At 39.0% G+C, this 13,961-nt stretch overlaps 3 protein-coding genes across 3 annotated transcripts; all 3 read right to left on the bottom strand.

Moving 5' to 3' along the window:
- Positions 1 to 144: 144 nt before the first annotated feature.
- On the bottom strand, positions 145 to 6,962 carry ccz1 (CCZ1 homolog, vacuolar protein trafficking and biogenesis associated). The gene is made up of 17 exons (XM_057055055.1): positions 6,793 to 6,962; positions 5,610 to 5,683; positions 5,402 to 5,498; positions 5,187 to 5,284; positions 4,990 to 5,083; positions 4,828 to 4,908; positions 3,870 to 3,917; positions 3,708 to 3,791; positions 3,052 to 3,227; positions 2,799 to 2,880; positions 2,612 to 2,673; positions 2,246 to 2,357; positions 1,927 to 1,960; positions 1,725 to 1,842; positions 1,124 to 1,282; positions 386 to 513; positions 145 to 309 (listed from the first exon to the last, which is right to left on the bottom strand). The coding sequence occupies exons 2-17, from the start codon at positions 5,621 to 5,623 to the stop codon at positions 254 to 256; spliced, it is 1,443 nt and encodes a 480-aa protein (XP_056911035.1). The 5' UTR covers positions 5,624 to 5,683; positions 6,793 to 6,962; the 3' UTR covers positions 145 to 253.
- Positions 6,963 to 7,270: 308 nt separating this feature from the next.
- pvalb9 (parvalbumin 9) lies at positions 7,271 to 9,250 on the bottom strand. Its single transcript, XM_057055123.1, has 5 exons — positions 9,093 to 9,250; positions 8,614 to 8,681; positions 8,142 to 8,274; positions 7,891 to 8,000; positions 7,271 to 7,554 (listed from the first exon to the last, which is right to left on the bottom strand). The coding sequence occupies exons 2-5, from the start codon at positions 8,672 to 8,674 to the stop codon at positions 7,529 to 7,531; spliced, it is 330 nt and encodes a 109-aa protein (XP_056911103.1). The 5' UTR covers positions 8,675 to 8,681; positions 9,093 to 9,250; the 3' UTR covers positions 7,271 to 7,528.
- A 2,148-nt stretch (positions 9,251 to 11,398) lies between these two features.
- On the bottom strand, positions 11,399 to 13,322 carry LOC130537952 (parvalbumin alpha-like). Its single transcript, XM_057055136.1, has 5 exons — positions 13,198 to 13,322; positions 12,710 to 12,776; positions 12,156 to 12,288; positions 11,893 to 12,002; positions 11,399 to 11,802 (listed from the first exon to the last, which is right to left on the bottom strand). Exons 2-5 carry the CDS (start codon positions 12,768 to 12,770, stop codon positions 11,780 to 11,782), a joined length of 327 nt encoding a protein of 108 aa, XP_056911116.1. The 5' UTR covers positions 12,771 to 12,776; positions 13,198 to 13,322; the 3' UTR covers positions 11,399 to 11,779.
- Between the last annotated feature and the right edge of the window lie 639 nt (positions 13,323 to 13,961).

Here is a 13,961-nt window from a genome sequence, read left to right on the forward strand (position 1 = left end):
ACATCGTGTTAAATAAAAAATAAACCAAATACAATTTTACAAGTATATACAAACGAAGAAAAAGAAATGTGTACCATACAAATCTTAATGTACACTTAATTACAGAAAAATTAAAGTTTTATTAGGACAAGTAAAAACAAAAACTTAGTGAAATAAATTTTATTCTCAAATTAATTTATAATGCAATCATTGCATTACAGAGACGCTGTCCCGAGCCAGCTTTAGTGTTTTAACACAGACTCCCCCTGCTGCGTCAGTCCAAGAAGAAAATGTTGTTGAACTGTGTCGCACAAAGCCTCTTAACTTCCTCTGCAGAAAAACAGATAACACAGTTCAAGTATCATTAGAGCATTACACATTTAATCAGCAGCTGAAAAAGACTTACCGTTTACTTCTATTAAATTTGCATTCTTCTGATTGAGGATCACATAAAGTTCTCTCTGGTCTGACTTCTTACCGACTACCCAGTAGTCTGTCATCGCTTTTACTATAATTTCTTCATCTTCATCCACCCTGTGAGGCAAAAGGAGGTTAAATTTCATCAATTAAGGCAACGGCCACATCTAAAGTTGGTTAAGATGTCAAGTAGTACCAGTACCAGTAGTGACTGAGAATGTTTATATCTTATACAATAAAATACTATCATATTAAAACACAGAGGTTAACATATAATGACTATATTGTGAATATCAATGCAAAAAAGAGAATCATACAGTATTTATACTTTTGAAAAAAAGGGAAATGCCTGCACTTCATACAAGCTATAAATGGGATTTTCATAATCAGAGTCACAAGAGTGAAAGAATTCGCAGAGTCAACATAGTACATGTGATGAATGACTCTCAAAATCCATGGAAACTATTGAGAGCTTGTTGGTCTACATATTTATTTCCAGGATTTGTAGTTTGAAAAGTCTACTGATCAAATCAATTGTTGAGCATTACTCCACGCTGTTATTTTATTATTGACATACAGGATGCATTTTTCCATAAACAAACCACTAAATCTGCATCTTGGGTTTCAGCCAGCATGATCACCTGATTATTGTGACACTAGCGTGGAGAACTGTGGTAAAGAGAAATACACCAGCATCTCTTAACAGGTCAAGTGTTGTCAGGAGTACCTGGCAAAGTCACAGTTGATGTCTCCCAGGATCTTCATGAGGTCAGGATGGACAGAGGTGAGACAGACACTGGCGGTTTTTCTCATGTGGATGGTGCTCTTCTCTGCCAAATTCATGTGGTTGAAGTAGATGAACTTAAACTGGGGCTCCTTCTCTGGCCTGAACAGAAAAATCATTGAAATAAAAAGAAGAAAATACATGAATACTCTTACTTGAGAGCACTGGGCAAGCCTATAAACTCGCTTAGAAATCACTTGAGATTTTTGATAGTTTCTCTTCAGTCCACACAAGAGAATACACTTTCAACTATAATGCCTGTAAATTGCAGATTCCTTGGGCCGAATCAGGATTGAATCCTGACTGCCAGCTGATGAATGTGGGTCAGTCTAATTTATTAAGCATGTTCCTCACAATAAAACAGCCAAGGCCCTGGAGTCTAGTGTTGGATTACAAGCAACAACATATCAGAAGATAATTAACGAGATTAAATGAGAATGGCCACAACGCCACGCTTCAATTCAATGATAATATCCAGTGTTTTACATTCTTTTAGAGCAACCAGAGAGTGAATACAAATGGAGGGGTGGAAGCCACAACTGACCCTGATATCCTGCGGTTAACGGTGAACTGTTCACATATGTCAGACGCCAGCAGAGTGAGCTGGGGGCCCACCAAGCTGTCCAACTGTTCACAGAAGTCCCGGTTCAGCTCCACGGATGCTAAAGCAAGAGAACAGAGCGTAGAAGAGCATATGAGAAACAAAATTGATCTATCAGAACAGGTATGACTGGGTGTACACTTACCACTGATCATAAAGCAGGCTGCAGCACTCATGGCCTGGAATGAGGCAGATTCACGCAAATTAATGCAGAATCAAAGTCACTCAGTTCAGGTATTCATTAATGTGACGCTCAGCCACACATTTACTTCATCCTTTTAAAATAGAGCTGTATAATCCCAACAACCCAGAATTTAGAGAAGTGCCACATTTCGTGCTAAATTGCCAGTTCATAGCCAAATCCTGCAATCAGATTATGAAGCCTTCAGCTCTATTTTGAAAACTCTTCATGCTCATAGGTAGAATTAGAATTAAGCCTTGGCAGACCATGCATTCTCTTGTACCTTATAAACTATCAGATGCAGCTCCTCGTAGCCATCCTCTGCACTGACAAATATTTTTGGAAAGCGGAACTTGGCCTCAGGATCTTTTAGATTAAGAGGTCCTGTTAGAAACCTGGTGAGAAATTGAAGGGATGATGGGCAGAATATTCTATTAAAGAACACGTATCAGAGCCATTACTATAATTAATGTTTAGGCCTCAGTGTTAAGAAATTCTAAGAACTAATCCCATCTCCTTGGTTCTGAAACAGGTTTGGAGATCAAGCCTACATGAATTGATGAAAACATACAACAAATGGCTATGTTGCTAATGTAAATCAGATTTGTTTTTCTTTAAATACCCAACAGCATGTGATTGGGGCCCTCACCTCCCATAGTGCAACAGATTCCCTGTAACCTCAGGTCTCAGAGGAGAGTCTCTGCCAGCCAACTGAAGAGAGTAGAGTTCACAGATGAACAAATACAAACAAACTTAAATTCACATTAAATTCTTCCTCATCTCCTTAATGGTAATCATATAAGTCATCTAGGGTCTCTGCGTTCTGGCCTTCTCACCTCTGGTTCAGTGTGTCTGGGGAACAATGATGTGGTCAAGTATTTGTACAGGATCCTCATATCATCTTGTTCCAGTCCGCTCCTGCACGACCAACCACAAAAGGAGAAAATATACGGTAAGCTCTAACTCTAAAATACAAAATATTTAAATATGGCTGTTTCCAGTCTTTTTCAGTGTGAAACTAAAATGATTAGTTTTTCATTTTGAGCCGTTTAGGGACAAAAACACAGACAGCATGTGTTCAGTCTGTACCAGATGAGTTGATCATTGTAGAGGAAGGCTGTGTATTTGATCAGGCTGAGGCTCTCTTCCACTCTGTTAACAAATGACTGGATCTTTAGGTAGGTCATCTTATCCAGAGGGAAGAAGCTGATTCCTCCAAACACATCCAGTAGGTCTGAGGATTGTAAATGGAGAGTCTGCAGATACTGAAACACAAATATGTACATAGAGGCAAACAAGTGTCAGTTAAATTTGAAAAAAGCCTCAATAATAGAAATGCATTATTGCAGAGATATTAGTTGTTTTATTTTTATTGCAAAGACAACTGAGACTGGGATGGATTCTATATTTAATAGACAAAACAGTTGCTCCTTTCAAAAACTTGTGCAGAAGTTTCAGCGTATGTATGCTGACATCCCAGCTCTGATGGGCACAGAAAAGCCTGACTTTGGGTTGCAGTGTAGAGTAAATACTTTGGGAACTTGATGGACATTCCCTAATAATAACTTAAGAATTTTAGCCTTTTGCAAAGCTGATTTGCCAGAGATCAGCAAGAAATTAAGGGCACTTAAAGTCAGCAGAGAATTATGAAGAAGTGAGATGTGACTGCAACGCTCGGTCCGGCGACATGGACAAACACACTCTCTGTGCATGTTCAAGTACAGTACCATCAACAAACTCCTTACCCTGTAGAAGAACTTTTCAAGCTTCTGCATTAACAGCTCCACTCCTCCAGCTTCCATTGCTCTGGCAAATGTGCCATTGAAGAGCTAGAAGAAATCCATCACTGTTACAAAGTGATTCTTTCCCCACAGCAGGAGCCTAATTACATACTGGGTCATACTCACCTTATACATACTGTAACACTGTCTTACTACTGCACCATAAACTGTGTCCTGCAGGCACAAGAACATCTGGTAAAACAACATCTATCTGTTTATTCTCTTAACTGCTACTTAGTCCTGATTGGACTAATGTTCATGTGGGTAGTCTTGGTTTAAGAGAATTCAACTGGACTTCTGTTAGATTTTCAAAGATGTTTCAGCCTTCTTCAGTTCTAAATTAACTGGTGGGAATCTCATTGTTATACTGTGTAGAGATACTGATATCGGTCACTTCTAAAGAGAAGAACCACATCAATCCTGGCTATCCTGGTCAGGCCAGAGGGAGATGAAGCAGGTATGAAACAGAGATGCAACATCATCGTCATACCCTACATAGCAGATACATCAGAAAAACTCAGAAGGATTCTTTTTTTTACAAACAACATGCCTGCACAGACGCATGGCCCAAAATGGGGAGCCAGGTCCCCAGGACTGAATTCAGCTGTCTATCTACGCCTTAAACATGAGGGACACTCATTTGAAGACAGTAATGTTCATATTTTGGCCAGAGAAGAAAGATGGTTTAAAAGAGGAGTAAAAAAATCCCATCTTTTTTAAACTGGAAAAACTCTGAACTCAGGAGGAGGAGCAGGAGGAGGGTTGCCAGACACCAGTCGCCAGCTGCTAACAATGCTGTCCAGGGATTCCTCCCCAGAAAGTTTCACAATCGTTCACCTGCAACATCATGTGGCGATCAAGATGATCCACACCATATAATAAGGTAAATTACCACCAACAGCATTCAGCACATATAACTCTGAGATTCCCACCAGTTAATTTAGAACTGAAGAATCTTCTTGGACAAGAGGTGAAACATCTTCGAAAAAATAAAGGAAGTCCTTATTATTATAATACGCATTTTTGTCCAACAAAGTGTTACCAGAAAATCTTATTTCAAAGAAATGAAACATTTCATACTCACAAGCATTTCCTCCTCCTGATATTCTATTGTTTGGGTTTTACCATCTTTGTTTAGTTTCTCAATCATTGGGTTTCGAACCACCTTGAGAAACATTCAACAGAAAAATTAGAATGTTCAGCAAGACAAGTTTAAACAGTATAGTACGCAGAAGCTGCTGTATACCATGACTATCCAGAAATTGTTTTCAGGTTCAAAGAAAAACTGGCGGTTCTTCTGTGTGTGTAGAGACTTGGCTGGTTTTGTTGGACAGAATGTCCTGAAAGACCAACGACAATGATCAGCATGACTGAGACTGTCGGTTCAGTGCTAATGTCGCTGTACAAGTTTCACGTATAAAGAACATTAACTGAAAACTTTACCTAGTAAACTGTACAATGGCTTCACAAAGACCAACATTTCGGATCTTCTCGTTCTTCTCCACATCACTCGGATGGTAAAACAAAATCTTCTTCTCTTCCTAAAAGGAAGGAAGAATCAACACAAATGAACGTATTTACAATTCAGCTGTGGTGGAAAGGTAAAAAAAATAAAAAAATAATTGAACTGTAATGTATGAGCTTTACATGGAACCAACCTCTCCTTCCCGGGGTCCAAACGTAGGGTTATAAACAAAAAAGCTGAGCAGAGATGGTGTGTACTGTTTCTCCTGCATTCCAGATGCCATTCTAGGGCTGAAATAAAAGCATCATTGTAACAAAAACAAAACTGCATGAAAATAAGCACTAAGATTCTTTCAGTGAGAAAATCTTTTACAATCACAAAATGTCTACTTTTTACATTACCTAATCATCTGCATTAGTGGAACTCAACGTGGAATCCTGTACTCCAAAGGCCGTCTGGTTAGTATGATGTGTGCCTGCGGATTGAACACAAGAACAAATACTAAGCAAATTCAATTACCGTAGACGCAAGTCGGAGTTTGCTTTGTCAATACTGCATCATGTACAGGATTGGAATGAACGGTCAAACCCTTGGGGAAAACAATAAACAGTAAATGAATTCTGAGTCTTGTAAAACAATAAAATGAAAAAACAACTTTAATTTGGGGGATAGAAGTTGGCATTGCTTGGCCATATAAGGGCTTCAGTGATGTGCATACCCAGGAACTTGGTACTTGTCACCCTCTCCACCATAGAATCATTGATGATTAGAAGATGTTTGGTGCCATCTATCATATTTTCAATGTTCAGAGTGAGATGGTCGTGTATTTAACACAAGGCCAAGTGACTCCCTTTGCTTTGGTAGTATCTCATCATTGTTGCTGGTAAGACCCAATCTGCAAACTTTAGGTAGGAGTTCTACCACGATATAGAAATGTGGGTGAGTACAGTGAATCAGAGGAGCTCAGCAAGCAAGTTTAATGTGGTGACCCAGGATATCTACCTGCCAACCTATACTGTTGGTGGTATTCAAGTCAGGAACAGCTAGTTTGATAGTGAGGTGTCTGGTCCAATTTTGCATATTTTTCTTTGCTGGTCGTTTTACTAAATCAAAATTGTGCTTTTCTTTTTTAGACCAACATAAGAGGCAATCCATCTTTTTTTTAAAAAAGTATACGAGTTCCTTTCCTAATAATTCCTTGTCATGCAATTGACGAAATTTATTAAAAAAATTATACAGCCTAGATTTTTTTCCCCAAAATAAATAAATACCATTAATGCTGTTTGTGTCATTTGTAGCGTTATGGCTCATAACTATGTTAAGTACACCAGGAGAGAAGAAACCCTAAAATATGAAACGACACCGCGGCTTCCCATCACTGACAAGATCAACACACAACCACAGGTATTTGGTCACGCTGAGCTTAGAACCTTAACACCTTTAATGTTAATTTGGCAGCTGTAAGCCATAATAAGATATCATGCTAGTTTGTCTGTTCGCAAAGGAGATGTGTTATTAGCATTCACCAAGACGTTATGACGTTATGCTGGGGAAAAAAATGCGAGAAATGCGATTAGCACTCACCTCACAGAATATAAATCAGAGACATTTAGGACCGTTTAGAACAGGTTTTCGTAAAAAATAAATTAAAAAAATAATAAGGAAATGAAATCAATGAGGAGAAGCCGCATTACTTTATATTGTCCACTTCCTGTTTTTGACACTAATGTGTAACACATTCAGTAGTTCGTAAAAACTGAAACCAAATGATGGTTCCTAGTCTTACAAATCCTAATAGTGACTGATTTTGCGTCGCTGAGCAAATCAGTGAATAAATAGGTAAATATAAATAAATGTGTTATGTAGCTGTCCTCCTAATAAAACTTCAAATATTTTATGATCATATTCGCTGCATTTTTCACATGAAGTTTTTCTTCCTTTTTTCAGACATTGACAACATTCCCATCCCCAGTGACTGAGTAGTTTGGCTTTTCAGTAGATTCAAGCATTATTGCATAGCAGCATAACATTTTATTTACAACTTTAGAGGAGAAAACAAGCATTTAGAGTTGTATTCTACAAGTTTATTAATTTTGAAGTCTGTCTGATGAACTGAAATAAACATCAGGAAACAATGCATTTAAAAATACCATCTTTAAAAGTCACCCTACACAGAACTCATTTAAGGAAGTAAGTCGAAATAATGTAACAATAGGAAATAACATAAATCACTAAATATTGAGGCAGGGGACAGAGTAGTCTATTAAATGCGTTTAAATAGAATGATCTGAAGACTCTTCCACTCTTCCACCAGTGATTCTCAGGACAGCACCATACTCTGGAATTCTACAGAATAGAAAACATGTTGAAATGACTTTGAAGTATAAATTCACTCTTACCCAATATGCATAAGAAATATATTATGAATTTAAAGACAATTTGTTTATCACATAAATCCTTTGCCAAAGACATTCGCTCACATGTGCTGGTTCTATGAATTGTGAAACCAGTTCTCTTGTGGAACTTGAGAGTGAAATTCACCCCCAAAATATATTTAATCTAATCAGATAAAACAATAAATCCCAAAATAAGAAAACTATCCTCAAAATCTTTGCATCTATTTTGTCTCTATATAATGCCTTAATGTGAGTTTCAGTGAATATGAAGGAACCAAACACCAACCCTCCACACCAATTCTTCCATCACAGTCATCATCAGCTGCTGAAATGAAACTCTTAGTTTCTGCCTCCGTCAGTGTTCTCGCTCCCGGCTGGAATCGCTGCAGGAAGTACCTGCACATACAGTAAAAAACATCATCCTACTATATCAAAGCTGAGCGTGATAATGCAGGAGAAACCATAATATTTTGCTGCCATGAGAACATGACCTTACATAGGAACCACATGCACTCCCTACAACATTGTTTCACACACTTGAGCTCAGACTCTTCAAAGTATCCGCTGTCATCATCATCAAGGATGTGGAAGACATCTTGGATTTCCTTGGGGGTCTTTGAGGACAGGCCACACAGCTGGAAAAACCTTTTGTAGCAGAAGGATTCAGGTGCTGGAAACATGTCACAGAAATGTAGCAGGAAGGAACAACCACAGATATTGTTAGAGCTGCTGACATTCTATGTTTTGAGGGATTGATATCAAATTTTGCTGCTGTGCTGAATATATTTTGAATTTAGATCACACTATCATTCTCTGAAAGCATGACTTCAGCACACAGGAGGCCATTGCTGCTGAAGACACTTTTAGAGCTCATTTTAATGACATACAGAAGAGAACAAAGATGTGATTATCAGAGCTTGAACAGCAATATAAGTCATGTGTTCTATAAAACTTTCTTGCATTTATTTACTTGTCTTGCGGGTTCAGTCCAGTAGAAATAAAGTAATACCTTGACAATCCTTGACAGCATTTTCAATGGCTTCAGCTGAGAGGATGGAGGTGAGTGACATATCTTTCCTGTTGAGTAAAAACAAATGAACTAGAAATATCACACACGTGCACATTATCTTCCCATTGCTTACATTTATCATCAGTTGCAGTTAACTCCTTAATTAGTTTCCCTTTACATCTGATAAATAATAAAAATGGACATTATTCTGCAAACATCTTGGAACACATTGTGAACCTTCACAATGTGAAAAGTTAAGACTATGAATTTATGCTAAGCCTGTACACAAATAATTGAGAATAGACATTAATAACTCATTGAGAATAAATGTTTAGTTGAATTAAATTTAACAAGACTTACCTTAAACATCAAACCATTTCCACATTTACAAAAAGCAGAGAGGGAAAGCAGACAAAAAGGCATTAAGACTTGACAGAGACAGGCTGCTCACCTGAGCCACACCTATAGATGGTACTTACAGTTGTTTGTCTCAATGTTCCTCTCAGTCTGTCTCCAGTTAGCAGCAAATAAGGTGTTGTGGCTGAGCGCTCGCTCTCGATGCTCTCTTCCGTCTTATATAAAAGCATGAAAAATGCTTAAATTTCTAATCTGTGGTTGTATCACGTATCAGAGCTCCTCCTTCTAGTAGCGCTTAATCCTCACTGCATCTGGCCAATTAACTCTCACTGTGGGCCCATATATGCCAAACATTCTGCTGTATACAATCATACACACGGACGACACAAACAACTCCTACCCCTCTCCTGATGATGATGAAGTACAGAAATCTAGGATTATCCAGCAATCTTTGCATTTTAGCAATTAGGTTTGCTCTTAGAAATGTTATTTTCTGACTTGATGATGAATATAATTTAGCTAAACACTTGGTCGACATGTTACAAAGCTTAAGAGCTCCAGCTGAATATGTTTTATTTTAGCTTTAACTTGAAATGTAAGTTCACTGAGGATTAGAACCAGTTTGCTATATTTGATGCAAAAAGAGACATTCAATTCATAAAATAAATACTTTAAGTAATGTTGTATACATTCAGATAGTTACATGCCCTGTGACAATATGATACTGTGTTGAGAGTTGGCGGAAACCTGAAGTTATTTAGCTGGATTTGCACCAGCTCACTAAAATTGAGATAACTTTGTAATCTTTGAGGTATTGCAATACATCTGGTACAGCAGTGACTCTGGGGAATCCACTCAGCACTAACGGTACTACCATGAATGCATCTAGCAGAGAGGGAAGCATTTGATAATGAGAACCAAGGGAATTCAACTCATTACAGCTTCAAGCATCACAGTCAGTAAAGGGCTGACTTAACAATTAATCTATGTGTGACACCATTTTTGGTGCTCCCGCCAACATCTAAAACATGATCTACAAGTTTAGAAAGCAAATGTTCTTATTGTGCAGAAGTAACAGGAGACGAAAACCTGGAAATTATTGTTTAAAAGCGCCACCCCGTGGCTGTTTGTTATGACTGGAGATGTAAATGATTTGAATTCACTCCGAGTAACCGCTTGACCATCATCAAAGATAACAAAGAGATATCAGATCAGGTTAAACAAAAGTGAAAACTTTGCTCCATATTCTGATGATGCTATCATGTGAGCCATGAGTTACAAATCTTGTGCTTTTGTTCTGTTTACATAACACCCGAAAGATCAGGAATTCTCCCCGCATGTGTTTATACACGCAACATTGCAGTGTAGCAAAATGTCAATCATGTCACAGATGGTAAGAATGAGGTGGGGAACAGCAAATGTGCATGCACATCACTTGTACTTGACTAAATGCATTAGTGTGCCCTGGAGATGCTGGGGTATTTCAGTGTCAGACTACACTTTCAGAAGATCCCATTTCTCTTCATCTCTCCAACTGGAAGAGATTATGTTGTCGTCGTTGTTCAAATGGCACTCATCTGCGTCACTAACAGGCATTTGTGCCCTTCTGCTCATACATCAGCCTTGATGTATAAGCAGCTTCTTTGGCAACTGTTCAAACGCGATGCAAGACTTAGGGATGAATATAGATTGTTGTGCTTACAGATGCAAAATCTCTAAAACTAGGATTAGAATTATTTTATTATAAAAATAGCGGGCACCAAGGTTTGGAGAATGGACTGATTGATTACTAAACCATACAAAACCATATCGGGGGAGCGAAGGTTTATGGCGTCGCTCAATACTTTACGTAATTTCAATTGTCAGTAACCGGCCAACTGAAGTGGATATAAACGCGTTACTCCGACTGACATCGATGCTTTTTGTAGCCCAAAACACACAGATACTGTGCCAGAGAGTCGTCTTAATCGGACTTAAATACAGAACGCTTATGCGCATGCTCCACAACCCCGGGCTGGTGTATGACCCCGGAAGAAAAACTTTCAAAGGAACCGGTGTTAGTGTTCGACTTTCTTGTCTGCCTCTCGAAATCAACATTACCACCAACATTACCATTGCCAGAATCCAGTTTTCAGCATAACGCGTTTAAGATGTGAATGTAAACGTACTAACACCACTATCGTTATAATTAATATTCTATAGTGCACCGCTTTGGGTGGTCGCTAATGTTGGCTTAACCCTTTCATACATCCAGTAGCACCAATGTTTGAATCTTAGTTGTCCTACTCATCATCATCATCATCATCATCATTGTTGTTTGAGATTTGAACAATTTTTGGTTGCAATTGAAGTTAAACCTGCAAAATAAAAGTGTGTGTGCTTTAATTATAGTGTATTCACGAGAATCCATTTTAAAAACAAGTCAGTCTCGTCTTTATGACTTTAATTGGTTTTACAACTGTGCTGAACAAAAGAATTAAATGTTATTTTTTTTATTGAAAAAGACCCTTTATTGTTTTTTGATCATCCATCTGAGTCCCATAAAGTACACATCTGATGTCACAGATAAACTTGCATAGTAAAACCACAGAAGTGAGAGAAAGAGAGTGAGAGAGGAGCATAAGTCATTCAGTCATATAAGCTTAGTCTGGTACAATCATCATGGAGAACATGTGTGGTGAACAGTCTGAGTGAGTTTAAATATGGTCGATGAAAGAGAGCATGTGAGGCAGGCAAAGAAGAAGAGAGGAGTCAGTCTTGGCTCAAGTTGTTCCTTTAGATTGGTGAATTAAGTTGTTGGTCAGATTATTCATTTTACCAGGGCAGCAAACTCTGCAGGGAGTTAAGGAAAAATGTTTCCAGTCAAAATCTTTGGAGTTGTTCTAAAGTCTTATTGCAACAGAAATGTACATGCTGCCTTACCATCAACACCAATCTTGCCATCACCATCAGTGTCACCAGCCTTGAGGAAAGCCTTTGTCTCGGTATCGGTCAAAGCTCTGGCAGAGGCAGAGAAATTCTGCAGGAACAGCCTGGGGAGGAAGAGCACCCTGAATTTAGAGCAGATATTGCACCGTAATCTTGAAATTTCAGAATATTGTTGGATTTCTGGTGGATATATTTTGTTGGCTTTATTTTACCAGCGTTGAGGTGAGCTCATTATTCTGAAAAAGAAATGTGCCTACTTCAGCTCATCCTCCTCGATGAAGCCACTCTTGTCCTGGTCAATGATGCCAAAGGCCTTAGCGATGTCCTCTTTGGATTTGCCAGCAAGGCCGACCTTAGCAAAGAAACTTTTGTGGTTGAAAGAGTCAGCCGCTGCAAGAAGAGAAGCGATTATTTAATATCAAGACAACCGAGTGAAGCTTTTCCTGACTGTCATTCAATTCATACCCAAATGCTAACAAACCCTGCACTTATTTACGCCGCTGCAGTTTAGTCACATTAGCAGTTAATACAGTTAATACAGAAAATGACTATAAATCCCAAATTGTACATTGGATATTTTTAATGTTGATACGATTGGTTAACCTGAAACTGTGATTGCAGCTCTATTGATCCAGTCATATGTTAAAAAAGCATCGTGCTTGTTACCGCAGATACAGACCGGCTGTCAAGGTTGGCTGGTCGTGTGATTCGATAAGAGCTTTAGCAGTAATAAACTACAGTAATATTTTAAATGTTGAGTGTTCTCAGGCTTTGATTCTTGATCAGTCTGTGCCAGGATAATGAAAATTACCTTGGCAAGCCGCAAGGGCTGCAGTGATGTCAGCATCACTCAGAATTCCAGAGAATGCCATGACTGACTGGGGGAAGAGAGCACAGGACAAGACATCAGTTTAACAGTTTGGCTGTAGCATGTTGAAGCAAGTCAGCTGTGAATCTGCATCCTAGTTGAGCTAGCTCTGGTGCAACGCCATTCTGCTATGAACTGCATTAACCATTCCCCCCTCTGTGAATAATCCTCTCTGGGTGCCCCAAGAAGACAACGAACAACTCAAAACAAAAGGTAGTCCCATATTTCCAAAACCAAGCCCTTCAAAGTATCCTGGGTGGCTGTGGTCGGCTGCCAAAATAGGCTTTTTCCCTCGGTCAGTCCAAAGCCACATGGAGGACCTGGCCTTGTGCAGCTCTTTCCTCGATTTATATCCCATCGCACGAGGCTGACGTCTCGAACCAGCCAAGACAAAAGTGTCTACCAGTCTGCAGCTCCTCAGCATAACTCACCTTGGTGTTATCTGTAAGACTAGAGTGGATTCCCTCAGATGAATCTGCCCACTGCAGTGAGCCTCCTCCAGAGCTTATATACCTTCACTCAGACGAAATTTGATGCACAGGCTATGTAACAGACACTCATGCAAAGCGGTGAAAGCAGTGGGTTGAAAAATGTGTCCAGTAGACAGAGCTGTTCTATTTATGTACACATAAATGAAGATGCTTAAATGGTAGGATAAGGGTAATGCAAAAGTGCTTGATATTGCATTGGGCTAATTATATACGCTGCTGATCAGGATGAAACAGACTCTGCGGTCGTGCCGGTCTGGTGTCGGAAACTTTGCAGAGCACTGCAGAAGGAAGAATCAGGTATGTAGTGTGTCACCAGTACAGTGGAACAGACTTTGCTATCGCACAGGTTTGATTAAAAATGTGTGGTTTGGCCTTTTTGTAAGAATAATTCCACTGAGCATTTATGGTGGCTTGCCAGTCTCATTGATCGAGGAACAATTAATTGCTTAACTGAAACAATATTTGTTTTTTCTATGCCTGAGAGGGAAAAATGTAATGCTTTCCCTGTCAGTGCATAGTAACTTTTAAGAGCATGTGTGCACTACGGTATGAGGGAGGAGGGGGGATCAGTGGGATTCATTCAAATGCTGCCTTGACTTAGATCATCTCAGCTGCAACTCCAGTCAGGTTTTATTTGTGGCCTTCTCACACCAGCTCTCGTTATGGTGGCGAGATTATTTTCAAGAGTTATTTTAGAGACCGCC

The sequence above is a fragment of the Takifugu flavidus genome, chromosome 1 (genome assembly GCF_003711565.1).
Source record: "Takifugu flavidus isolate HTHZ2018 chromosome 1, ASM371156v2, whole genome shotgun sequence".
In the NCBI taxonomy this organism is placed as follows: Eukaryota; Metazoa; Chordata; class Actinopteri; order Tetraodontiformes; family Tetraodontidae; genus Takifugu; species Takifugu flavidus.